Source organism: Pteropus vampyrus, unplaced genomic scaffold (genome assembly GCF_000151845.1).
Source record: "Pteropus vampyrus isolate Shadow unplaced genomic scaffold, Pvam_2.0 Scaffold40, whole genome shotgun sequence".
Lineage (NCBI taxonomy): Eukaryota > Metazoa > Chordata > Mammalia > Chiroptera > Pteropodidae > Pteropus > Pteropus vampyrus.
In genome coordinates, this window is record NW_011888821.1 from 3,173,570 (window position 1) to 3,201,561 (window position 27,992).

At 42.7% G+C, this 27,992-nt stretch overlaps 1 protein-coding gene across 1 annotated transcript in view; it reads right to left on the reverse strand.

Annotated features, from left to right (window-relative positions):
• GRIN2A (glutamate ionotropic receptor NMDA type subunit 2A) overlaps positions 1 to 27,992 on the reverse strand; it is a 376,686-nt gene that overhangs the window by 58,096 nt on the left and 290,598 nt on the right. Inside the window, exons 7-11 of the mRNA XM_011358418.1 lie at positions 16,530 to 16,735; positions 10,726 to 10,894; positions 10,463 to 10,616; positions 5,643 to 5,768; positions 2,262 to 2,491 (exon numbers count right to left, since the gene is read on the reverse strand). Of these exons, the coding sequence (XP_011356720.1) occupies positions 2,262 to 2,491; positions 5,643 to 5,768; positions 10,463 to 10,616; positions 10,726 to 10,894; positions 16,530 to 16,735 (885 nt within the window). The remainder of the gene's footprint in view (positions 1 to 2,261; positions 2,492 to 5,642; positions 5,769 to 10,462; positions 10,617 to 10,725; positions 10,895 to 16,529; positions 16,736 to 27,992) is intronic.

Consider the following 27,992-nt stretch of genomic DNA (forward strand, 5'->3'; position numbering starts at 1 on the left):
TCCTCACTACGCCTGTGACTCCCAAGCTCACAGAGAGGAGTGAGAGGCGCGGCGAGGCTGCAGGGCCGGGAGGTGTCACACAGCCTGTGTGTGGCCGAGAGGAGATGGGAAGCTGGCTTTCCCAGCGCCGAGGGCAGGGCTTTCTCCGCTACCTCACAGACCGCCATAAGCCAACAGTCGACCCTGAGCCGAGGAAGTGGGTGAACATGATTCATTAGGGAAGGGCTCCAGCAGACACCAGGGAGGGAGTGGGGGCAAGTGGTCAGGGAATGGGAGGAAGGAGCCGAGGGTGGAATCGTAGGCAAGGGCTCAGCCTCAGCCTGATGCCACGGGGAGCTCCGGAGAGTAACTTGTAGCTGAGTTTGCCCTGCCTAGAAGCCATGGAGCAGGGGGCTTTTGCGCTGTCACACTGGTTAGGAGTTGCTTATAGGTGACAGAAAAGACTGGGAGAACTTAAATTCCCAGGCATTAGGGTTCCAGCGCCCAAGGCTATCATCCTGTGACGACTCCTGGCATGAGCCTTTGATAGCGAAGCTGGGGCTGGGCACGCAGAGCTGGAAAAGGGATCCCAGGAGACCGCAGAGGGCTGCCTGCGGTGTCCCACAAACCACGCATCTTCTCATTCAATTAACAAGTAGGAACTGGGAGCCTCCTAAGTCCAGGTAACTAGATCACAAGTACCTCCCTCTTCCCCCACATCCATTTCAATCTCATCAGTTTCAGCTCCTTGATGACACTTATTCTGCCTGGAATTTTCTTCTCCGTTTACATTTACTTGTTTGTTGTTATTTCTTCCTACTAGAATTTAGTTTTTTTTTCTGGGAGCTCCAGCTCAGGCTGCCAAGGAAGTGGCCAGGAAGACCTGTTTCAAGAGGTGATATTTTCCTCACAAGTCAAGGACGAGTCAGCCATGAGAATAAGAAAGGAAAAACGTTTGAGGCAGAGGACACGGCAAGTGCAAGGGTACCGCGTTAGAAATAAACTTGGAGTGTTTAAGGAACAGAGAGTGGGCCATCGAGAGGGAGAGGAAGGGACATGAGGAGTTGGCCAGATAATATAGGGCCTTGTCCCCATGGGTTGTAAAGTGGCATTTACTCATGCTACACTGGGAAGCCACCAGAGAGAGGCCAACCACTACCGAGGGTGATGGCGCTTTTGTGACAGATCCCAACCCATCATTATCTCTCTGTACCTCTTTTGACCACAGCAGATAACACAGACAAGCTGTTAAGGCTTTTTTTCACGGGCTGATTTTCTATTCAGCAGTTCGTTGATGGATGCCGAAGGCACATGTGTAGACTTATGTCAACAAGACATGAGAGTGAGATTCCACACAGAGAGACAAATTATCCCCAGACAGGAGATGTAAAATCTTTGCAGTGGTGCAACCCCGACACTGCTGAGCTTAGCAAGTCACGATTTACTTCCTGGATCCAGAATTTCAACAGCAAAAATGTTCTCAGTTTACCTCTTTCCTTCCTCCATGCGCATTTCTGAAGAGCCACTCACACACCAGGACCCTCCTTAAACTTTGGTGGAGAGCACAGGTGTTTACACTCCCACCTTACTGAAGTAAGCGCAGACCCACGGGGGCGCTGCAGGTGTGTCTGAGTAAAAGGGACCAGTGGAGAAAGGAAAACTCTGCTCCTTTCATGTCCCTTAAAGACATTTCAGGTGGGTTGGGCCTGCTGACTTGGGGGCTGAATGGCCACATACTAAAAAGGGGCTGTCATCTTTATCTCTGGGTAGGGCTGAGAGATGACTACCCCCCCCCCTTGCCCCCATGTTATTTATGAGGACTCCAAGGCACGGTGTCCATAAGAGATTCCTTGAGGTCTCAGAACCAGGAGAGACCTACAGCCTAGAGCATCTCGCTTCACCCCAAGTTTCTCCTCATCCGGCCCAGTGGATCGTCCTCAATATCACACTCTCCTTGAGAGGATGAGCTCCAGCCAGAGCTAGAACATTCCCTGGGTCACAAAGCCTCATCGCCAGCAGAATCACGTAAATCCGAGAGATGGCCACTTGGGGAAACTATGCTTCCAAATTAGATCTGGAATCTTTTAGAGTTGGGAGAAGTAAGCTTACGGTTCTGTTCCTAAACTTTTTAGAAATGTGCCCATTTAAGAGAAAAAAAACGTCTTCTGGTTTGTGCTTTAGAGTTGATGAGTTTCGATGACAGGAGCCCAAAACACTCCCTTCTGAGGGGCGAGCATTTCAGATCAGCTCCCCAGGCAGAGATGAAAGCGAGGTGATCTTACCTTTTTGTCACTGAGGCCGGTCACTTGGTCCACAAATTCCTCCTGGATCATGAAAGCCGCCAGATTGGCCGTGTAACTGGCCAGGAATATGACAGCAAAGAAGGCCCACACGGACACCATGATCTTGCTGGTGGTGCCTTTCGGGTTCTGGACAGGCACAGAGTTGTTGAACACCAGGCCCCAAAGGAGCCATATAGCTTTTCCAATGGTAAAAGAAGGCCCGTGGGGTGCTGCGAATGACAGGAAGATACGCTCAGCATTTTCGCAAGACGCTCACTTGTCAGTGTTTACTAACTATGCGGTGGCCAGCGGCAACATTGAAGGTTGCCAGTGGGTGGACATGCATCACAGTGTCCCATCACTGCCCCAGAACCAGAGCCACGAAACTCCCTTTTTCCTTTAAAAATTAGCATTCTTCCCACATTTCTATTTAGCTGGATTTTTGCCACGTTTCTTAAAAAAAAAGAAGGAAGGAAGGAAGGAAGGAAGAGAAAATGATTATGCAAAATGTGGGTTTGCATGAGAAGTAGTGTTATGACCTGTTTTAAATTTGGATGTGATTTCCATTTGGGGGAGGCGATCTCCTCGGAAAACGCAGAGAGAGCCTTGTAAAACCGGGTGTGTGTGGCGGGGGGGTGGGGGGTTGGGGCTGCTTCGGTATTCACCGGATGCGCCGTCGCACAAGAGCCAGGCGATTCAGAGGGACTGGCGTTTCGTATTCTGATACGATTGTCTGCAGCAGTTGCTCCTGTTCAAATTCGGATGTAAAGTGTGCACAATACGGGAATGAAACCAAACTAAAACCCTCTCCAAATGGAGACATCAGGGAATGGGATGGCAGAGCCTAATTCTTAGGACACTTCACAGACGGCAGGTATTTGGGTGCAGGGTCATGGGCTATGAACTTTAATGTCACAGCACTGTCCCCCTTCATTGTGCCCTTGCAACAACTTCGTGTCCCTCTTAAGATTCTTAAATGTGCCTTGCAACAGATTTAATTAAAGAGGTGTAACCAAATGGCAAAATTTATTGGGGTGAGGAATATGCAGGCTATAAAATGCACGCATTAGGGCTTTCAAGTCTATTTTGCACGAGGGGAAAAAAATCAATGTATGTCCCCATCTGATGGTAAAAAAAAAAAAAAGGTCTTCCTCTTCCTTTAACAGAGGTTAATTTTTATGTCATTCAAGTAAATGAAGATATGAACAAATGATCTACTTAGACCTCAGTTGGAGATATAAGCAGAGTAGGCAATAAATAAAGTGGCAGAAGTGAATTCTGATGGATAGAAGTTAGAAGTCTGGGCAGGGAGCCTAGGAGGAGCACGCTTTTCACACGTTGGAGGCCAAACTCAGGCCACAGCAATACTTCTAATATTCATATACGACATAAAAAGAGAAGGCAATTAACTCTGCTCTTCTCAAGCTCAAGTTCTCCTATTCCTCTTTGTCCAGTTTTATGATCTTCTGGGCTTATTCCCAAGAGGCTGAGAACTCTTAAGAAAAAAATAATGAGACTCCATCCAGTTAACTTCATGAACTACTTCATATAATCAGGAGTGCACGTCGATCAGAAGTGACAGCTATTTCGGAATCAGAAACAGGCAGTTGCAAGGGATCTGTCCAAGGCTTTGGGGAATTCCTGATTCATGAATACGATTACTAGGCCATATTATTTCCCCCATAAAGTCCAGTGAAATGAAACGGAAAACCATTTTGCACAAAGAAGCAAGTAGCTGTCGTTTCCTGAGAGTTTCTGCATGCAGTTGAGCAGGAACTAGGAAGCCTTGTAACAGAGAGGCTAGAAAGTTTACCAGCTGGATTCCTTCTTCCACAATTGTCTTGAGAGATTAGCCCCGTGACGGTTCACACTGTCCATGTTTCGTCCCCTCTCTTCCTCTCCATTGTATTTTGAAGAAAATCTGAAACGCTCACCGCGGTCGACAGCCTATCTATCTTCCTGGCCTCATCTCACAACCTCACTCACTCATATCGCTGTTTCTTGAACATATCACGATCGATTCTGTGCCGAGGCCTTTGTATGTGCTGTTCCCCCTGCGGGGAATGCTTTTCCCTCGGTTTTTCACATGACTGAATCCTTCCTATCCTCCAGCTCTCAGCTTAAAAGTCATCTCTTCCCAAACTCTTTCCCTGCTCGACCGTCTTGTTTAAGTAACGCTCCACCCCACCACGACGCCTTGCTTTTCTCCCCTTCTTCTCGAGATTTATTGCCATCTGTGATTACTGATTTATGTGTTTACGTGTTGCCTCCACAACTACATTCTCAGCTGTCTGGGGGTTAGAAGTTTCTATCCGATTCACCATGTCATCCCCACCCCGCTGCACCAGGTACAGTGCCTGGCACATAGTACCCACTCGACAAATGTTCATCGAATAAACGTGTGAATTCACACGCAGCACAAACTCTGATTCTGAAAACGTAAAGCCCTACTCAACTGCAGTATGATCGCTCACAGAACACTGTCTCAGGTTCCACCCTGGTGGAAAGCTCCTTACTGGTGAATTGCATTGTCTTTTTCGTGAAGGCTAGGGTTACTCCCATTTAAAGACATGATTTTTATGGCATTTTTATAGGAGGCTTTCTATATAGCTAAGTTCCTAACAGATTTCCATGACCTGTCGGCTGCTTCCAACACTGGACCTCCCAGGTGAAAAGAATAGGTGGCAAATTAAAGTACCTTGTTTTCTGTTTTTTTAATAATTGTATCTTGAAGCTCTGCTGTCTTCTACAATCTCGAGTCATTTTTTCGGGAAAGAGCATTCACTTAAAATGATGTAATGTGCTTATGTATAGCATGTGAATGCTGGCTTACGTGGGAGCCTGTTCATAAGTGGTAGCCAATGCCTTCCAATTCAATTTCCTATCTGCTGATTCCCGCTTTGTCAAATACAGTGCACCAAGGCCAGGCACTGTCAAGAGAAAACTGTAACTCTGGGGGGAAAATACCATTTTATAATTACATCTATTGTCAAACAAATGAAATTATGAGTCAGTACTTTGGAGAATATTCTTAAACTAGATTATGTAAAACCATTTTCTTACATAGCCTGAAGTCGAGGCTCACTACGACTTTAAGATTTCTTTTGACTTAGATTTTTTAAATTGCCGGAAAAACTTCAGATCTGCTTTCTCAACAAATGACAAGAAGATAAAATGTTTCATTTTCTTTTATCCATTTTTTTTTCAGTTGAAGTCACTAACCCATCCCTGTGAGTTACAAGTAGCATCAGTGACCCAGAACCATTTGCACAAGGGTTTTTATCGAGGCAATTTAGGACAACATGTTCTAAACCTGAAATCATCACTGAAGGAAAATTAAATAACGCCAACAGTGAATCACGCTGACGGAGGCATTCTCACCTTTCCCTTTGGCTAAGTTTCTGTTGTATCCCACAGGACTGAAGTATTCAAAGACGAAAACAGCTATGGCGGAAACAATGAGCAGCATCACAAACATCATCACCCAGACGGAGGCACTGAATGGTTCTGCGGAGATACAGGCCAGAGGGTTAGAGACACGGTCAGTTTGCTTTTCCTCACAGCTATAGCCAGCAGGGAGCCCTGAGGTCCAGTTTGCAGGCTCACGGAGGAACTGTCTCTAATGTGAATCTGATCGTTCAAAAGGAGGTAGCCATCATTTATTCAGATGTTTAAACCATTCTTTATTCTACAGAATATTTGAGGTATTTTAAAAGACTGCATAGAATAGGATAAAAATAGAGAAAAGCATATGACATTTTACAAATCGGGTCAAGGATAATAATAAAAAAAAAAAATAGAATGGTAAGATCGAGGGAGGAAGCTGGAATGCAAATAAAGAGGCCACAGGGTCCTACACAGTCCTAGAATCATCCAGGAAACCAAAGCTGGGGAGAAACGAGGCTAGACTCACACAGTGGCTCCTGCAAACCAGCATGGGTTTCATTGCTGTTTTCATTTTTATTTTCGCATGCTGGAAGGATGATGTGCAAGGAATTCCAGAAGTAAAGAAAGAATTATAACTCTTTAGAAAAGGATCTTAAAATCATGGGGTTGATAGGAATTTGGGACGGTTACTTCTGCCACCATTGCTATCACACTCTCTGTCTCGCCTTCTGCTCCAGACAAATGAGACCTCTACGATTTTAGAACCTTGTCGACATTGGTAATGGGCCTCAATGCAATTGAAAAGTCATTGGAGGATGTTACATTCCCACGATAATTCAATGAAAAAGCATCGCTTAAAGAGTAGAGGGAACGGAGTAGTAGTTGGATAGATGATTATTTCCCCTAAAAGTAGTTTCTTTCCACCAGTTCATTGTCATGTGGAGGTCGCAGAAGGCCAGGCCCAGTCACAAGGCTCTAAGTCTTAAGGTAAGAGATGTTATGTAAAATAAATTAACATTTCAATCTGATCGAGGAGACGAAAGTGAGCCGAGTGAAGCCATTTTATCCACACAGGATACAGATTTGCTAGAAATCAGCAGAGACTAAAATTTTCAAAATGAATATATCTGCACTTGAATGCATCATTGAAAAGAAACTGCCCTTGGACACCAATGAAATTATAATCCATTTCATCACAAACAAACATTTTCTGAGGGTAAAATGTAAGAAGCCCCCAAATACTTCTTGAGTAGGAGACATTCTATTATTTTAAAACTGTTTTTCTGATGAAGTAATAGTCACATCATAAAGCAGCAGGCTGGTAGCAGTCTCCCTTCTTATTAAAGTCTGTCACTTCCTAACATAGCTAGAGGTCATCACAAATTCCAAGTTAATGAACTTACTATATAAGAAGAAACCAATATATCTGAAACTGTAACCATACAGGATAATTTAAAAACTGGAAACGATGCTTTGTAACGCAGTTCTGATAGTGCAAATATGTCAAAAGGCAACAGGTAACAAGCACAAATTGCTTGACTGAAATAACGCAAGATGAGCTCGAAGAAATGAATGAGGCCACAACTGAAATTTATCTTAGTTACGTTTAGCTTGAGTAATAAACAATACTATGTCCCTGAAATCATAGCAATTTGGTAATGAGGTGTATCCAAAAAGGAGGAAAAATAAATGAATAATGAGGAGATTAAAATTACTTATTATTCAAGAACAGAGATAATAGAGATGTTAAAGTAATTTCCACATCAGGTATACTAATGGCATAGTGTGTCTTACCAGAGTACGATCGCTGTGATGAATAAATGGACACGTACACGTAAAGCATTTGGTGGCATGTGTCGCACCCTGTACACATGTAATAAATTAAATGAAATAGCTGTTTGGTTCTATAGGTACAGCCAGAATTGGTGATGGTGGGCTGCCGTTCAGGGTCCTGACAAAGGCGTCTGGTTTTTAAAACGCGCACGCTAATTAATCTGGTAACTTCCTTTTCTCCACAGGTTATGACAACATTATAAAAATATAAGAGGAAATTCTTACTGAATCTTTCCATTCACATGTCAGAATCTGTAAATCCGCAGTGGACTTCATTTGGCAGTTGATTCGTCCTAGTCTCTAACTGGTCAGAACTGGGCAAGTGACTGATGCCAGATGTTTTCTCACTTGGATGTGACAACATCTGTCCCTTGACTTGTAAGTACAGCACAGAGGTAAAAAGGATTCAGCTGTGGTATTCTGGTTTTAGTAAGTTAGGTACCTATTAGTTCTCTGAAGGATTGCTATTGTCAGATGCTACACACACACACACACACACACACACACACACACACAAAACCACAACCACAACCACAACCACACCTTTCACAGCAAAGAAAAGCGTTAGAACAATGGTGAAAAACTATATTTATAATGTCTAAGGAGTGACCCAGAAATATGTATAGATAACTGGATTATAACCTCTACTGGCTTAAAACAGAGTCAACATTTTGTCCATGAGGGAACTTCAATCTAGGAGACTCCGGGTCAGTGTTTCTTTGGATCAAAGCATCCAACCTGCTTAGAAAGTCTTTAGAATGAACTGAACGGAAATATTGCGAGAGACGTCATCTCTGTCCTTGAAGACTCATGGTTACATTTTTACACAAAAGCACAGAGGCATTACCTGCAAGGGTTTCCGATGTGAGTTAATGAGGTTTGCGGAGGAGAGAGAATAAGAAATAATGAAGAGCATTGCAATCAGATTTTGAATGTTTTGGCTCTTCCGGATGACTGAGCCAGTGAATGGGGAAAATGTAGCTTAGCACAGTTCATTACGACTTTCAAAACCTGCAGATAATGACCGTAAATAAAGGGGTGCACAGCCAATCGAATGGGAATGTAATTTAGTAACTAGAAAAAATATTAAGCCTACTGTGAAAAAACAGATTTGAAAGTAGTTTCCTCTAGCTACAATTCATTTTATTAAAAAAAAAATACACACACACACACACACACACACACACACACACACACACATAGTAGGAAGAGTAGGGAGAAAAGAAGGTTTGGCTAAATTTAGCAAAAATACTTGACTTTTTCTGGAAATGTTCTACTAATGCAGGTAAGATAAAAATCTAAAGAACCTGGGTTGAGGCCAGATTTGATATCAGTGGCCCATTTTTGTAAAACAAGCCAACTGATATTTTTTCTTTCTGAATAAACTGGTTAAACATTCTCTCTAGTTCAGTAAAGAGATATGTGGCCAATCTGTGAAAAGAAACAGGTCCCTTTCCATGAATTCACTTCTCCCAACCCTTTCTCAACCTCTGGGGCTGAAGATCCCTGTTCCAGGGTCCGAGAGGGAATGGGGCAGGGGAATGACTAGGAGTGATTAATCAGTAAGAGTCTATCCAATCAGCATCAAGATTCTGTAGGTGTTGCATATGTCGATCAGTCAGATGCCTATTTCATGGTACAGTGAGGCTCCCTTACTAAGGCATGGCCATTGTTATCCGTGACTGAGGCACAAAAGGAACAGAATGAGGCATGTATCTGACAAAGGCCATGTAATACAAACAAAGGTTACATGAAATTTGAAGCGACCAGTGCAAAATGAAAGCCAGTGAGTGGTAAGGATTCCAACAGCTTAAATGGATTATCAAAAAAGAAAATTGCACAACCGTATGTCTCTGTAAGTAAGGCAGTATCCAAAACCCTGTTAGTCAACACTTCACTTAAGCAAATGAGCATAAAAAGTTTTGCTGGATGCTGACATTACAAGTAAATGAAGACAGTGGAGAATTAAGATGATAAGCTTGGAGTTGGTGTCCACAAATTGGTTCTAGTCTGAAGTTTGAATTCTCTAATGAACAAAGGTTTGGTTTTTTTGGTCTTTAAAAAAATGTAAGGAATTTAGTTGACCTTAATCTTTTTCCCACCTCTTGTATAGTTTTCTTCTAGGGGTCAATGTTTGCCTTAATCGCCCCAAATTTGAGACAAACTCACTCCTGGGGGAGTGCCAAGGGGAAATTAATCTCAATTCCATGATCTTCAAGATAGCCATTATCAAAAACCACTTACGACAACCAGACTCAACAAAACATTTTTCTTTCAAGAAAAATAAATAAAGTTTGGCTATGTTCCAGGCAGGCTACTTAATACACATGTACTTACAGTGCTAAAGAAAACCAAATGATAGAAAATATAAATCTATTTTGCTTTAAAAATTTTTTTCTGTAAAAACATAAATTTATGAAATAGTTAAAAGGAGAGTAAAATATTTCCTCCTTCATAAGCCATTCAGCTTAAAGGGTAGTCACATTTAAAATATGACTCCATTAATTTTAAATCAGTGTATACTCTTCAGACTGCTTCCATTTTGTTTATTAGAATATGGGTATAAATCACTGTGCAGTCATCATTATTTTCACTCTTATACCCAGTAAATAAATAACTATCATTCTAGTGAGGGATAGAGGATGGGGATGTGAATGCTGAATAAAGGTTTATGGGTTAATTTAAATTAACTGTGGACAGACGGGTTTATTTTTTAAATGTCTTCAAGGCTCTAAGAAAGATATCTACTAGTCTACATTCTACACAATCAAGACCAGTAGTATCTGAATACGTGATTATTTTTTTCAGCAGATTTTTCCAAGTTAAAGATAAATGAAAGATGTTAACTGAAGAAAAGAGAGAGTTGGGATCATTAAAATGCAACACGCTTTGGAATATGTTGGTTCCATCTTTTGAGCAAACGAGACAAAATGCCCATAATTCCTTGTAGAAAAGTCACAGTGACTCTGAAGTTCAGATACCTAGAAAAGCAGAAGGTGAGACGGTGCCGTTGCTTCTCGAAACCATGACACTGATTCCCGTCTCCACGAAGGGCACGGAGAAGTCCACTACTTCGGAACGTTCCTCATTGATGGTGAGTGAGCCAACCGCCATGACCGCTCGCTGATAGACTACCTGGATGCGAGGAGAAAAGCACAGCGTCGTTACCTACCCTCCCCGCCATCCCTGAGGACCTCAGGCCCTGAGTCTGAAGGAGATCCCGTGGGGTGAAAAGGTAACTTACTTCGCCAATCATTCCATTCCACACGTTGTTAACTTTTTTGCCGTGCTTCCCGTTCGTCACCAGGTAAAGGTCATAGGTAAACTTGACGGTTCTGGAAAGCTTCTTTAGGATATCGATGCAGAAGCCCTTGCAGCATTTTTTTACATTCATTCCCTCATTGGTTGAATTACTGTAGAGAAAAATCCCGAGACCATGGACTATTAGTACTGGAAAATTTGTTCATAATCACTCGCTACGCTCTTCCACTATTTTTCGTATGGAAAATTATGGCTCAAAATGAGGAAGTGGCTTTTCCAAGGACAGGCCACAGTGAGTGTATGATAGCAAAAGTAGAAAGCGTTCTTCATTATGACAGTGATCATGACAATGACTAACATTTATTGAGTAATTACTATTGGCTATGCACTGTGCTAAATGCTTTATACTAATTACTGGATTAATCTCCATGACACTTCCCTTAATTCGGTAATATTTGTATCTCCAATATACAGTGAGAGTTACTACCTCTTATTTTTAAAAGTTTATATTACATGCAACTTCTTTAGACCAGAGTTTAGTCATCTAATCTAAACTGAATTATTAAAAACTATCTGGAAAATGGAAGAGGAAGATGAGAACTTCGTAGATGAGGTACAGTTTTGCTTTATCCTATCATTGCAGATAGAGATTTGCAGCCAGGAGGATGAAAATAAGGGCGCCTGACTTAGGCAAGGCATTTTCCTTACCGAGGAAAACACCTCAGCTAAGAAACAGGAGACCTGAGGTTTACTTTCTGCCTGGGCCCATGGCTTCAATGTCTCTTAATAGAGTCATCTGTCAACTGAAGGCTCATTCATAACATTCCCCTCCCTCCCTACATGGCAGGAACTATAAAGAGTGACACTATTAAATAGCAATGTCCTTGATCAGGAAAAAAAAGGGGGGGGGAGGCTATTAAAACAGAGTGTTTTAAAAGCTGTTTTAAAAGCTATCCTAATCTTCCAAGGTTACATTCACTGCTTTGAGCCAGCCACCTTGCTTTATTTACCTGACCAGGTCATACTCAAAGGACTCCCACAAAAAAAATCAGGAATGCCATTAAAAGGGAAGGGAACGGGGGCCTTGTCAACTGATAGCAAAAGGTACTTAGACAGCTCATGTAGGAGGATCGAGGCCTCTCTGGGCAGCACACTGATTCCACAGTGCATCCAGGCATCCTGTTAGCTGACCCTCTGCCTTTGAGTCACGAGACATGTGCTTTGTTTGAATATTCCATTTTCGACACATGTACACACTCAACTGTCATCTAAGCACTTTAATGACGTTTCTGAAAATGCAACATCACGATAGGAAAACACCTACGTTTCCACATCATATGAAATTAGTAGGTTACACAGTGATACGTACAGAATGATCATAGCTATGAGAAAACAGATGAGCTTATGAAACATCTGGATGGAAAAAACAATGAAATATGAGGCACAGCTATTTTTGAATGGTGAGAAATGTCTTTTTTTCTTTTTCATATTTTTGGGTTTTTTTCCCCCCTAAATTACCTGCAGTGAGTATATATTACATATATAATTGGATGCACACACACATCAAGCACCGTTGGTATATATTGACATCTATATTCATGAATATGGATGAATCTGACAAGATAACTTGGAGTAATGGAGGTAGATTGCAAAATGAAATCTTTTTTTTTTTTTCCCAATATTTTCCTTATTTCAAGATCACTGATCACCTATTCCGATCAGCCCTCACCACTGCCTTCTTCCATTCTCATTCCCAAGGTCTGCTCAACCGACTTGCTTCTGCCAGCCAGGACCAGCATGGAGATCTTCTAGTCTAGAAGCTGGATACCCTGGTCTGACCCTGCCACACTCAGCTTGGGGGGCCGTGGGAGATGTAAACACATTTGTATGTATTCACATATAATGGCTGGTGGACTCAACTCCACAGTGTAACAGGAAGTACGTACCTTCCTATCCACGCCCCCACCTCCATTTTCCCAGCACAGAGCGGGTCAGGCTGGAGTTACGACAGCCATAAACAGGACAGAAATGTGTCCTAAGTAGACGAAATTAATGGCATGTCCAAATATGACTTCCTCCTTGATATCTGTGGCTCTCTGAAAAATGTCTCAAAATCAAATTCTCTTTCCTCCTGGCTCCTCAGGGCATGCTTCCAAGTCTCTTCTCCCCGTCTCGCTATTTATATCTTCTTCCATTCTTCTGTCACAGTCACTTCCTTCACTTGGTCAAGATTCCCGAGAGAGTTCCAACAGGAGTTACAAATGCCCCAGGTTTAAGATTCAGAGTCACAGGCATGTAGTAACCTGTATGATCTTTGGCCTCGCTGGGCACCTCAGTCAGTTTATGAGTTAATTATCCCCCACATCCCCTAAGAGAAGCATTTCTAGATTCCAATGGTCACTGAGGCATTTTCACCCAACAAGCAACCACCGAGTACCTAACTCTGTGCAAGACATGGAACTAGGCCCTGGGGACACAGGATGAAAAAGACAAGCCGCAAACGAAACACCTGAATTTATCCTGGGGGTTATGGAAACACAGCCCGCTCGTAATTGAGAAATTCTGTTGGTTCCCTTGTGTGCGTGTGGAGGGGGTGTGGTAACTACACAGACATCTCAGAAATGGTGCCCTTGCCATCTCCCTCAGCTCTCCACCAACGCCCCAAATAAAGGGCAACTCATGAAAACGAATACAGGGAAGAGGACGCAAACCATCCAACCCTCTGGCTCCACAGTTTCCCAGCGTGGCCAGTGGATGTGAGCACGGCCGTGAAGGTCAGGCAGAGGCACTTTCAGATCCCGGGGCCGCTGCTAACGGCTGTGAAAACTCAGACGGGTCTCTTTACACACAGCCTCAATTTACTCAGAGACACACAGCCTCAATTTACTCGTTTGTAAACTGTGGAGGCCGACACTTACCTTGCAAGATAGGTGGGAAGATAAAATAAAGTATTTAAAGCACCTCTCACATAAGCGCTTAAAAATGCATCTCTCTTCTCGCCAACGATTTGACAATTCAGGGCATTAAATGACAATACGGCCATTTCTCCCTGTGTAGCAAGCCAGATATTCCTCAATTTTTCCTGCATGCTTTAACATTCGACTGGCAGGCTAGAAGAAAAATCTGGCTTCTCAGCTCATTTCCTATTACCGGTGTCTTTAGAAGACTTAAGTGTGCCCTCAAGACCCCCTCATTCACCAAAAGTGACAGACAAAGGGTTTTTTTCTGGGAGAACACCATTAAGAAAACAAATACCACTATGTTATCTAACAGGAATCCTTTTGGGAACCAATCAAGCTGCCTCAAGAATATTTATTCCCTTTAAGAAATGCAATTGATCTAACCTGTGTTAATGTCGGGGTTAGTGGATCCTAGTAATTTTCTATTGCTCTCAGGTAAATCAAAGACCAAGGCCACCTAGATGCACAGTAAACTCCTTGGGTCCCCAAGTGGCAAAAGGAAAGGGACAAGCCACCGCCTCCCAGGGGAACCAAAAATGTGAATTTAAACCTGTTAAATTCATCAGTGGAAAAGCCAATTCTTTCAAAGAGAGTCATTTATTTGGGGGCTTACTGTCTCCATACAAATGTGACTCAGGACTTGGTGATCAATTGCTCTCAGCTCTAAGGCCCTATTGAAATGGAGATGGCATTGTTATATAAAGGAGGTGCCCCACTGAGGTTATACTCTGCTTTCTTCATCTGATCAAGTTCGGCCCCAAGACCACCCACCCAAATCACAACTTCCTTGAATAACTTTCCCAGTTACCCCTTCCATCGTCTCCCAGCTCATCGCTCTCAAGCACTGCACTAGGCCTCCATCTGCTTCCCGAACGTGCCAATCTCTTTCCTGCCTCGGGGCCTTCACACCTGATGTTCCCTCTACCTGGAAGGCATCTGCCCCAGTTCTTCCCGTGTTTGGCTCCTGCTTATCCATTGTACGTCATCTTAAATGCTACCTGTGTGAGCTAAGGGAGCCTCACATTCTTCAAGCTGCTCTCTGATCACGCCACCTTCTTTACGTCGTTCGTTCATAAGGTTTCTCAGAACACGAAACTCCCTGGTCCTTAATCGGCTGAATTGTTTTTAACTGTATATGTTCCATGACTGCGAGATCATTGTCTTTTGTCTTCCCTGTTCATCGGTGTACTCCCCACGCCCAGCACTGTGCCTATCTCATAAAATGCGCTTAATGTGTACTTATTTGCTGACCGATCTATTCAAAGTTTCAACTCCAAAGAGGCTGACAACTCCAAAAAAGGCTGATCATTATTTGTTGAATAATCTACTCAGAATTTCAACTCCAAAGTGGCTGCTTATTGGTAAAAAAAAAAAAAAAAAAAATTTCTTCAAACCAAAATGTGCCTTCAAAATATTTTTAGCGATCGTATTTTTAAAAAATTATCTTTATCCCAAGAGCTGAGCTCTGGGGATCTGCATCTTGTATAATAATAATCTAGGTTGGAATTTGGAATGTGGGAGGGAAAATGTCCTTTCACTCATCTGTTCAAGCATCACCGACATTGGAGTGTCATGCTCCGTGCTGGTCACTGGGGGTACGAACATTAACGAGCTACATTCCCTATATTTAGGAAGCTAATAATCGAGGGGGAAATACAGATGAACTATAAGCCATAAAAACTGGGACAAAGATAGAGACAGAGTGGTATAGACTGAATGTTTGTGTCCCCTTGAAGCCGTAGGTTAAAATCTAATGCCCAGTGTGATGCTGTTTGGAGGTGGGGCTGTTGGAAGGTAATTTAGTCCTGAGGGTGAAGCCTCCAGGAACAAGATTAGTGACCTGATAAGAAGAGACAGGAGAGCCTGCTTCCTCCTCTCTGCCACTGGAGGACAAGAGGACTGTCTGATAAGTAGAGGGCCCTCATCAGACACCAAATCTGTTCAGGAAAAAAGATTCCCATCCCACGGGAGGCCTTTTCCTTTGGCGAATCCCCCACGAGGGTGGTGTTTTTGTTTATATTTGCATTAGCAAAGACCAAAGACTATAATCAGGGACATGGACTTGGCCGTGAAGCATTACGCTTTTCCAAAAGGTACACAGATTAGGAAGAACCCTTCGCCAGAAGCACTGATTTAAAAAAAAAAAAAAAAAAAAAAAAATTCGGTTCTTTCTTCAATTGTAATAAAATAGGAAGTGACATACATGTGATGCTTGCTTTGCCGCCGATGAGCTAGGAAATCGCCAGGAGACTGAGTTTACCTCGATCGCATCAGGAAGTCATGGCTAAGGTGTCTGTTGACTCCCAAATAGAGTCAAGTTTTGAAAATGTTTGAATAGTTTGGATCTGGGAAATATAAGAAAGATGGAAGGAAGTGGAAGGTACGGGGTTGCGGGGAGGGGACAGCCAGAAAAATATAAAATAATTATTTAAGGAAAGGTTGAAAGGGAGGGTTGATTCAGCATAATAGCTAAGGATATGGTGATGGAGTCGGACGGACCAGCGTTTGAGTCCCGCCTCTTCCTTTTACTGGCTGAATGGCTTTAAACATGCTTCTTAATCTTCCCATAACTTAGTTTTTACCATGTTTACAATGTCAAAACCACTTACCTGGTGTTGCTGTTGTTGAAAGTAAATAATGCAAACCACTTGGAGTAAGACTTTAAGTAAAGACTTTAAGTCTTTAAAAGTCTATTATCGTATTAGACCTATTATAATAAAGTATATTTCATAGCGTATTTTATTATTTTATAGACATTGTTATAATCAATGATACATGCTATATGAAAGGACTGGACACATTCAACTGACAGCGTCCCCAGACTCACTTGATTTTGACGAACTTCCGACACGGTACAGTGTTCCTTACACATGTCTCGGTCAGCGGGTCTATGTCCTCCACGATGACAAAGGGCGCCTCCTCCAGGGTGACGATGCTCAGGTGGTTGTCGTCTGGCTCACAGTCTGAAAAGGACTTGTACCTTGGCCACACAGCGTGCCTCAGGCTCAGGGTGTGGTTTTCCCACTTGCCCACCTGCATCACAAAGACAAAGCCACACCTGTGCTTTCTTGCACTACTGACTGTGAGAAAGACGAGTCCCTCTCTGTAACAGGTACGGGAGAAGAACCTCATCCATCTACGGGCTTTGGTGCTACCTACTTACGTGCTTACGTGCTAAGAAAAATGGAGATAAAGGGCAAGCAGAATACTGGGCATCCCCCATGCCCTGGACTCTCCCCAGACTAATTAAATTATGGGGGTTTTGCCTAAGTGTTAATACTGTTATAGAGCTCTCCAGGTGGTTCTATTGTCCTGACAGAGTTCAAGATCACTGATGTCATGAAAACAGCACGGACTTTTCGAATCAGGGGGGTCTGAGCTTGAACCTCCAACTCTGCTGCTTATTTGCTATACGACCCCAGACAAGCTCTTAATCGCTATGAGTGTCTGTTTTCCCATCTGTAAATAGGCACAATTCCACCTACTTTATAAGGACGTTATGAGGATTAAATAAGGCAATTCGTGAAAAGCATAGTGCCGGGCACACAGTAAGGACCACATACTTTTTTTTTTTTTTTAGTATGGAAGAGAGACAATTAAAAGGATAAAGAAAACAAACAAACAGTAGTACGAAAAAGAAAGAGAAAAGGGGAGAGGAAGATGAAGTGGAGGGAAGATCAGTGGGAGGGACACGGGGTGGGGGACAGAGCAGGTAGGAAAACTAGAAGCATCACGTCAAGCTCAGATATGGTTCCATTTAAGTTGCAAATTAAGGTGAACTTTTATTAATCCGGCACAGAGTGGAGACTGCTGCTGCTTAGTGTACCTCGAGACCTGTCAAAATAGAATCGATGTGTTCCCTTTGAGCAGCAGTCAGCATCGCAGTGGAATCAAATTGAAGGCTGTATGTTTTGAACCTTAATTTTATTTGACAGCTTATTGGCACTATTCACGTACACACTGGGAGAAAGCTGCCCCCGGCACCGCACTTTCTCCTTCCTCCTCCTTCTCCCACGCGCGATTGCTTGACACCGCGGGTCAGATCTTTATTTGTAATACCGACCTCAAGGAAAACACCTCATCTGAAAAGCTAAGTGCCAAGTCCAGGCTTGTCTGTGTTGACACGACCCATTCACCTCTCCTCCTGTAACGTACGTGTCACCAGAAATGAACTTCAGGCCCTTAAAGAGGATTCAGACTCGCCAGACCCCAGGAAGGGTGATGGAGTGGGGGAGACGAGGCAATCATTGCTCTCTAAGATGACCTCATCTTTTGGACTGGAAAATTTTTGCTGCTTGTAGAGAAACAATGTTGTGGCCAATTACGAAACTGTCCAGCTTCACTGATACCTTCCTTCTTAAGATAGGGAGAGGAGTAAATTGGTCAAACATGTTGATCTACCTATGCTGTGAGGCGTAACACAAGCTGGAGGGAGTGTTGAGCCCATCTAATTCTTCATTCATTCAATATGGGTTTGCTGAACACCAAGTATGAGCCTGAGAACAGTGATGGGTAAAAACAGAATGATCCCTGCCTTCTTTGAACTATCGGCTGGCTGCAAGTCAAAAATCAAACCAATAATAATAAATATGCATTGATAAGGAGATATCCAAGCTTAGCCTTTGGGGACATGTCATACCAACCCTTTTATTTTCCCCCCAGAGGCTGGATAGTTCAGTGCGTTAGAGAATGGCTTTTGGAGTCAGACAGAAATAAGTGCTAATGCTGGCTTCATGCATTAGCTGAGAAGCCTTGGAAAAGTCACTTAACCTCTCTGAGCTTCACTTTCTCTATCTGCAAAATGCAGATAACAACAGGATACACTTTTCAGAACTGTAATAAGATTTAATGGGCCAAAAGTGTACATGAAGCATTGAGCACAGAACTTAGTGCATAACATACGTGATAACTGCTAGTATTTTATTATTGTTGCAGTTAGCATTTAAGATACAGCTTAAATATTACCTAATCTATAAAGGCATATCCGCCTTCCTTAGTAATATAGAACCTTGCACCTATCTCCACCATAGCATTTGATGCAAAATTGTAACAATTATAGAAGTGTTCACTTTTGAGTGCTTCTGTACAGTCAGGAAATGTTCCAATGTCACCACTTAGTTAAATCCTCCCAGATCCTACATGGTGAAGATTATTCTTCCAACTTCACGATTCAGAAAACTGAAGCACAGAGAGGCTACGTAACCTGCCCAAACACACACAGCTAGTGAGTGGTAGAACCAGACCATAGTGTGTGGCTGGCTGAGTCCAAAGGTGCTTTCCCACTAGTGCTTCTATTAACTGATCCACGCCGATTCTGCGATAGCTCCAAGACCCTTCCTTCCTTGCAGAGACAGCTCCTAAGGTCCCAGATAACATACACAGAGATAAAGACTGTCTTGCTAGCAGGTCTTCAGTGATTGTCATTGACCACATCACTACGCAGTGGGAGGCAGGCGAAAGCTCCAGCCCAAGGCTGACTCACGGAGAGAGAGGTTGCAAAAGTTTATGAGCTCCCAGAGTGCAATAACTTCCCAAATCTTCTCTCTCTCTTTCCCTTCCCAACATGTCTAAGTAAGCACCCATGGGTCGGCCAAGAAGTGTAGAAACAAGCTGTGGGTGGACAAACTCGATCAGGAGCCTTAGCTGCTGTGTAAGCACTGCCCTCGATCCTGAGAGCTCTCTGACAGACTCTTCTGATCGGCTCCCGTTCCAACTCCAAGTATCCCAACTGCGAGACTTATCTACCAGACAGGAGAGAACAGATATCCTTCCCTTTCCCCTCCTACATCTCTGTGTACAAGGGACTATAACTGAGTCCGGTGTTTGTAGACAGGTTTAACAGAGATTCATTCATTCCCTAAGTATTTACTGAACGGCTTCCAGACACTAAGGATACTGTGGTGCTAACATATTACTTGCAAAGAATTTTTATACTAATTGGGAAGATATACACAGATCAAATAATCACACACAAGTATACATCATACAAACTGGGAGGGAAAAAAATGGGTCTAAGAGTGGAAAGAAGGCAAAAAAAATCACAGAAGGCTTCCCAGAGGAGGCAACGTTTACACTGAGTTTGCAAATCCAAGTGGGTGGGGAGTAAGGAGGGGTGGAGGAGGGGAAAGCACCCCAAGCCGGCCAAGGCCTGTAGGTCCTGTTAAGGAGCGTTACCCTAAGAGTTCATCTAGTCTGTGAACCAGAATGGAACAGCGTCCGTGGAGGTCATCGTGAGCAGCTATCCGTACATTACCTACCCAAAGGTGGTGGTTCTTTGCCTCCCGCAATTTATTTTCTTTTTTTATTATGAAAATATTTAACGACACAAAAGTAGAGTAGTAGAATGAATCTCTATACTCTCATTATCTAGCTTCATTAATTACTAACTCATTACCAGTCTTGTTTCATTTATACTCCCACCCACCCGCTTCTTCCATATTATATTGAAGATCTCAGATTTAATTCATAAACCCTTAATTTGATTTAAATATCTAATCTCCATTTGCTTAATAATATTATACCTTGACAATCTATGCGTTTATGTTTCAATCATTAGATTATGATTCTCCAATCTAGCAGAGATTTTATATATGTGATGATTGATTTCTATGTCCCCAGCTTCCATCTCAGGACCTGGCACAACAAGGCACTTAATAGATAATTGTTGACGGAATGAATGCACATAACAGCCTGAATTTTTTAAAGTGTCCATGAGTCGGAAAATTCTAGTCTATTGATCAATGTGTCCACGTGTGCCTCAGCTATGGAATCTTGCACCCTAAGGAATGACTGAGGCTGAGCCAATGGGAATCTTCCCTGGGACTTTGGCTGGGGTTACTAGGATAGGGTAACGACAGAAGACCCAATCAGAGATTGAATGTGGAGCTAAGAAATATGGAGAAGAGAGCGATAAAGTCAGGAATGCATTGCTTGAGCTCTTACAACAATAATAATTGGCATTCACTGGGCATTTATTATGTATTAGGCACTATTCTTAGCACTGTTTTGATTCTTATAAACAACCTATCCACAAGAGAAAGGTGAGGACAAATGATTTTTTATCTCTATCATGAATTTTTTTTTGTACTTAAAAACAGTCCCAAACTCACCCAAATAAGACTGTGTGGGAGAAGAAGAAAAAAAAAAAAAAACTTCACCTTCAAAATAAACTGAATTTTGGTGATAAATCTTTGAGTGTTTTCAGCAAGTATACTGAAATATATTTTCTAGGACAAAAAAATAATTGACTTCTGATGGAGAAAAGTTATTTTGTCAAAAGAAATTTAGGAAGATAAATTAACTTTGTTCTTATCGATAAAATTTAAATACAGTGCTTTTAGAAAGTGATTGCTCTTCTTCTTGCCTAAAAAAATGTTTTGGGAAAGGGCAGTGATTACTTCTTGAAATGTTCAGCCAATATTTTCTCAGAGCAAAGATAATTTCAGCTCCAGAAACTGTTTTAAGTTAATATGCACCCCTTCATGCCCGGATAAATTCAGAGATATGCTGCAGAGGCTGCAAGGGTCTGGAAGAAATTAGGTTAATAGATGTGTGTGCTTCTCCTTTCAAAGAGATATGAGTGTTTGATCTCATTTGATCTATTCGTGAAATGCTTATACAAGACAATTAAAATCACTTCATTACTGGGCCCCTGGGCTCCCAAGCCATTCCCTAAGAACATATATCTAAACAGCAAAATAACATGTCTACTGCTACTTGAATCCTTCCATAACCTATACTGCCTATAAAATCAAATTCAGACTCCCCTTTATGTTAAAGGGGCCTAGATCTAGGTCCAACCAACCTCACTACATGCTCCCTTCTCTCTCTCTTTCCCTCTCCCCCTTTATATCTCTTTCTGTCTCTTGTATGCCCTATAAATACTCTCACACTAAAACATATTCATATGCGCCTTCAAACACACATATCTTATACCTACACACACTCACACATGTGTACATATACACACGCATGTATATTGTATGTGTGTTTGTATCATATACCTATACATCATACATAAACCTATACATAAGCACGCACACACGCACACACACACACACATACCCACTCAAACTTACAATACTCACACATACTCTCACAGCCCCACACACATGTACCACTACACATACACACATACCTAGCACACACATATATTCACACCTCTACACACTCACACACATACATACTAAGCCACAGTGATGCATCTGCTTTTCACTTCTCACCAGACACACGTGTCGAATGACGCCCACTTCCTTGCCTTTGCCTGCACTATTTCTTCTACCGGAAATTCCTCAGCTTATCATCTCCACGACTGAAATCCCACCCATTCTTCTGGCTCCAATACCACTTCTCCCAGGGAGCCTAACTTAACTCTCCAGCTGGATTTCATTTGTGCATTTTCTGTGCCTCCAGAACATTTTCTCTTTCCCTGGCATTATCCCACTCGTCCATGCGGGCACTCAACACATGCGTCTGGGACTTTCCACGGTGCCAGCTCTGCAGGAGGCTCTGGGGCTACAGCTGTGAACAGTCCCGGCCTGGACCCTATTCTCAGAGTTTCCTGTCTGGTTAGAGAGGGGAAGTCAAAGCTCAATGGCAATAAAGCAGTGTAACTGCCATGCTACTGAAGCAGAGGGCTTGCTGCTCTGGAAGGAACCAAAAGATGCTTCTTATAGGAAGTGGCTTCCAATTATGAGCTAGACCAGCAGAGCTGGGCTGTGGCTTGTTAAGGGTTCTATCTTTATTCTCAGGGCAACTGAAGTGTGTAGAGGAGTGGGGGGTAAGTACTTGATTGAAAACTTTCAATCAGGGGAGGGGATAAATCAGTTTGATGCGTTAGAACATTTCTTCCCGAAGCAATGCAGAGACAGGGCTTGTGGTTAAAAAGAGTCGTGAATGCAGAGAGATGGGTTAAGAGGTGGCTGCATTTATCTGGATGAGCCTGACACAGGCCATGTCAGTGTGGGTCAGGTCGGCATGAACTCACGAGATCTCTAAGTGGTAGACTCAGTAGAACTTAGAGACCCCCTGTAGATTGTCTGAGAGTGGGAGCGATGGCCCAGTTTGCATTGAATTATAGTTCTGCTGAGTATCCAGCCTGGCCTTGCAGTCTTCTACAGCCATGAGACCCACGTCAGCTATATTATAGCCCTCACCCACAGGCCGGTTCAATAAATATTTGCTAAATTGAACTCGATTCAGACTGCAGCGTAGCATCAATTTTTACTTAGAATTCAAACTTAAAAGAGGAAAATGGCCTGTTTACTCAGCTCCTCTCCTTGGAGACAAGACAATAGGGATTGCAAAATTAAAAATCAGAGAGGAAATTTATTAAAACCAATGATGGAAGTGGAGATCACGCTGCCTATGCTCCAGCTCGACTGGCTCCGGTTAGCTCACCGGGTGATTTCATAACCAAGGAGAAACGGGCCTTAAAACAAACACTTCACGTGTGCAAAACATCGGAAAACATTTCAGTCCAGATAATAAGCAGTGATTTACTCTCAATCTGGAGAAAATATGAGTAATTAACTCCTCAGGAAGATGAATTTAAGGGGAAAAACAAAGCAATCAGGAGGCCAATTTCTCTCCATCTGAAATATAAAGTCTTCCAAAAGGACACGCGATAAATGGCCGTGAAGGAAATTTAAAATGATTTAATGTCCATATTTAGCATAAATAGCATCATCGATTAACATCACTTCCTCGCCTCTACATGCAAGTCTCACGCACAAGCAAGCTGATAGCGAGTTTACACACAAGTAATTTTGTGTCTTGGGTTACTGCTTGAAACCAAAGGCAGATCCTAATTTGATTGATCTGAAAACTACAACACAGATGTTTGAGCCACAGCTTAATATTAAGCTGAAATGTGCTCTGAGTACGGTTGGGTCCAAGGATTTTTTTCTTTTTTTTGAAAACCCATACCCAAGCTAAAGTTTGTTCAAAACAGCTAGTCTGCTGAAACCACACATTTCACTGGAATGCAGTTGTCCCCTGAATGGTATATTTGAACAGTTGCTTCTACAAAGAAACTGCTGAAAAGCAGGTGTGGGCCAAACCTATTTTGTCTTCAATGCCCTGGGGCCTCAGATGGCCACTGACAGAGTGACATTAAAAACTGCTTTTCAGATACTGAGGGAAAGTGTCTGCTACCTGTGGATGCACTGTCTTAAATGCCATCATCGAAGGTGGTGGGACTAGGAATCTTCAGCATGAATAAGAACTTCTCCCTGGCAGCTGCTGAGAAGGTGACCTCTAGATCTCAGGGGTGTCTGCACTGGTAGGTCCCCAATGAGACTGGGAACCGGACTTTGCAACCTGGATCTAGGTCATTCTGTTCTAGGTGGTCGAAGGACCAGATTTTGAGAAGCACCTGAAGGATCACACCTATGGCTCCCAGCAGGATTAAATACGGCATAAGAAAAGATGGAAATCTCCCTTCTTGGGTTACTTATGTAACCAGTGGCAGTTGCCAGAAGATCTTAAATGAGTTTAATCAGCTATTAGAGCCTTAATTAAATTCCTCTCAGTTGAAATTTCAGAATTGCCTAATTGTTACACAGCTCACATTGGAGCAGTTGATTTTTTTTCCTCCTGTAATAACTGTTCTCAGAGTAATCTAATACCTGTACGGATAACAGTGTCAGCTGTCTTGGAACCCAGCACTGATCTGGTAATTCATGGTGATGTGTTTTGATCTCCGTTAATTCCACAAACAACCCACATAGTTGCTTTTCTTCCCCTATTGATGTTTAGTCAACAGGAGAAGAGCTCAATGCCTGTTCAAACTCAGATTTGAAAGCTCAATGCTTGTTCAACCTCTCTGGAACAATGAGCCAACATTCCCTCCAGAAGTTCATTTATGATCTTCAGTCCTCCACCGTTCCTCTGTCCCCAGGTCTCCGAGGGTGGAAAGAAGTCCTGTGTCTTTGGTTTCCTTTTAATTCGTGGTGTGCCCTCATACGTGATGTGTCCTGGTAATTAGCTACACAGTTAATAGTGTTTTCTTTCCCCTTTTTGGTTCCACATTGGAATGATAAAACACGAGAGACTTGAAAAATCAGAACATAAAAAAGATGCTCTCTCTTAATACTCATTTTTTACCCATACTCTTAGGAGTCCTTCATTGTGTAACTTCTGTATCAGTCAGACCCCCATGGGCTATAATAAGGATTAAATAATTAACGAGTATAATAACTGTCATTTCTTGAGGGACTGTGATCACCTCGCCATGTATTTTCTCCTTCCATCCTCGATCCTGTAAGGAACGAGGCCATGATCATCTTTACTGATTGGGAAACGGGGAGCATACGTGACTTGTCCAATATCAAACAGCAAGTGAGAGCATCTGGAATCTGAGCCCAGGCCATCTGGTGTCAGAGCCTTGAGCCATTACCACGCCTTGAGAGTCTCAAGGTTGCCTTCAGGTTTGCTTCGGGAAATACTAAGGCAAACAGGAGCGGATGGCTTTGTGGAGGGACTATTCCAGGGACCAGCTGGAATGACCCTGCCGCAGAAAGCGTGTCCCGGGAGCCGGGACGCCTGAGGTCTTCCTTCCCATCTGGCAGACGGGTGACGTCTTTTTCTGCGAAGTTCAGACAGAGGTGGTCGTCCTGCGATTTTCCCTCACGTATGTCAGTTTTATTTCCTCAGTTTACCCATGAACTGATTCTCCCGAGGACCTCGAATTCCACCGTGCAAATGCCTCCACCAGCAGAGAGAGAGCCACAGGGAGCCCTTGCTGGCCTGAGGTTGAATTCCCCCGCTGCTAGCACCGACATCCAAATGAGACGATTAGAATAATAAATCAGGGGGAAAAAAAATCCAGCGCTCATGTGTAAAGTGAGTGACAATTAGGTAATTTGAAGATTTCAACCAAGAGGAATGTAATTAAGGCTTTAACAGCTGATTAGCCATTTTCTTCGCCTCTGTGGTCAACTCTGTTCCTTACAGAGGCTTTAGAAGGGAGAGTCCATCTTCCCTTGGTGTCATGTTGTATTTGAGATGCTAACGGCCAAGATGATGCGACTCTGTTTACCTTGCTGCATCTGTTATTATCAAAACTCAACCGTAAACTTGGTTGAACCCCTTAAAGGCCTGGAAAAGAAACCCAGAATACTCATAGGTCTGCAAAAGCAGATCAGGAGACGTGGCGGGGTGGGGCAGAGTTGGGGATGGGACAATCACAGATACCGAAATGGGGTGGGGGAAGAATAAGCACATAATATGGGACCAGAACTTGACCGAAGGTCAGTCCTCTTTAGCAATACTAGTCATAACCATTTTTAACACCTTAACAAAGGCGATTTAAAAAAAAAAAATACTGTAAAGGTTTCTCTTTGACCTTCTAACGTACTTTTTTGGGTAAATTTCAAAGATCAGTGTGGTTTCCACTTGTAAGATAAATAAAATGCCATTTGCAATCTGGCAGAGTAAATAGCTCTTTTTGAGAGTATTTGCTTGAATGATATTTAGCGGCTCTGTTCCCTGGGTGGAGCTGCCAGTAAGAGTTAGGATGCAGGCCAGAGAGGCATACTCCGATGCTGGGCTGATGGCAGAGAGGGCCTTTCATTTATCGAGATTATCAACTCATTCTTACTAGCCTGAAAATTATGACAAGGCTGGGCACGAACATAAATATAACTTCTCTTACTCTTGGGCAACTTTTCAAACATAAAAACCCTGAAAAGTGGCAACAGTTCGGGGCCGAATATGTAACAGTTTACGAGAGGAGGTAAGTTCTAGGTGATTAAGTTGCAGACTTAGGAAGCAGGAGGCGTCAGTGCATCACATCGGACTTGAGAGATGGAACAGGCCAAAAGCTGATGGGTTTCCTCACTCAGCATTATGTAAAACAGCCAATTCCATTTGGCTCCCGGCCCTGAGCATTCAAAGTTAACCTCACTGACAGTGTCTGCCGAGCTTTAAAATAAGGTTATAAGACCCGGGGGTATTGATCGGCTGCAGAGCATCTTATCCTCTTACCCATGAGAAGTAATAGGGTTGTGCAAGTTGAAGTGTTTAGAACTTGGTGTCAGGTCTCTGGTGGGCATTTGATTTTTCATATCTGGGGAGAAACAATAAATTTAAATCTTTGAGGTAGATGCTTTCCCTCTTCCGAATGAAAAGGTGAGCCAGGGATGGGTGCCTGAGGCCCGGCTGATTATTACAAAGATGCTAACCAAAGCGCTGTGCATGGGTGAAATCCATCGCTGTGAAGAAATGCACACTGATCAGAATTTCAATCCTCTGCAGATAAGATGGTATTTTCACAATCGTTTTTCTTTGCTCAGCTCTGGCCCCGAACTACTTTGCTTTGCTCCAGGCTTGTCTGAGCCCTAAAGTATTCCAGTGAGAGGATCTTTTGAAATACTAAGGCCAACAGAAGATTTAATGGTGAGGAAACAGTAATAAGCTTAACCACAGCTTTGCCCACTGTTAAGAATGTGATTAGAAGGTGGTGGGGGAGATGAGGATCTCCCTAGGATGAGCCAAATAAGACTTGATATTTCAAAAAATAAAAATAAAATAAAAGCCTAAGTCACTCTGTCCTGTCCATCCAATTTCATACAAACCAATTATCCTCATCTCGGATACTAATTAACAATTCCAGAGCCCTGTAGAGTTACTAGGAGGAAATGACAATCTTGGTGACCAACCAGGCAGCTACTCGGCAGTGCTTTCTCTGTTGAATTAGACTGGCAAATTCAGTAGTGTAAAAGGACCCTAGAATTGGAGTCAGAAGACCCAAGTTCAAATTCAACTATGACACTTATGAGCTATAACACCTTAGTTAAACCACAATGTTTCAGATTCATACAAATTGTAGCCTAAGCTAGAATCCCAAGGTTCCTGATAACTCTGTTATAACCAATAAGTGAAGCCATTCTCTAGGTGTTTGGTCTGTTAGGATTAAATGACATTGATTCATCGGTTCGGTCATTCGACAAATGTTTATTGAGCACCTACTATGTGCCATAAACAGTTCTAGCACTGGTGATACAACAGTAAGCCTCTGAGCTGGAGGTCAGCAAACTCCAGTCCAAGGGCCAACTGATTTTGTACAGCCCATGAGCTAAAATGGATTTATTTATATTTTTAAATAGTTAGAAAAAAATAGCATTTTGTGACATGGGAAAATTATGAGATTTGAATTTCAATGTCCATAAATAAAGTCTGATTGGAACACAGCCATACTCATTTCATTGTATGTCATTTATGATTGTTTTCATGCTAAAACAGCAAAATTGAGTACTTGCCTTACACACAGTATGGCTGACATACAAAA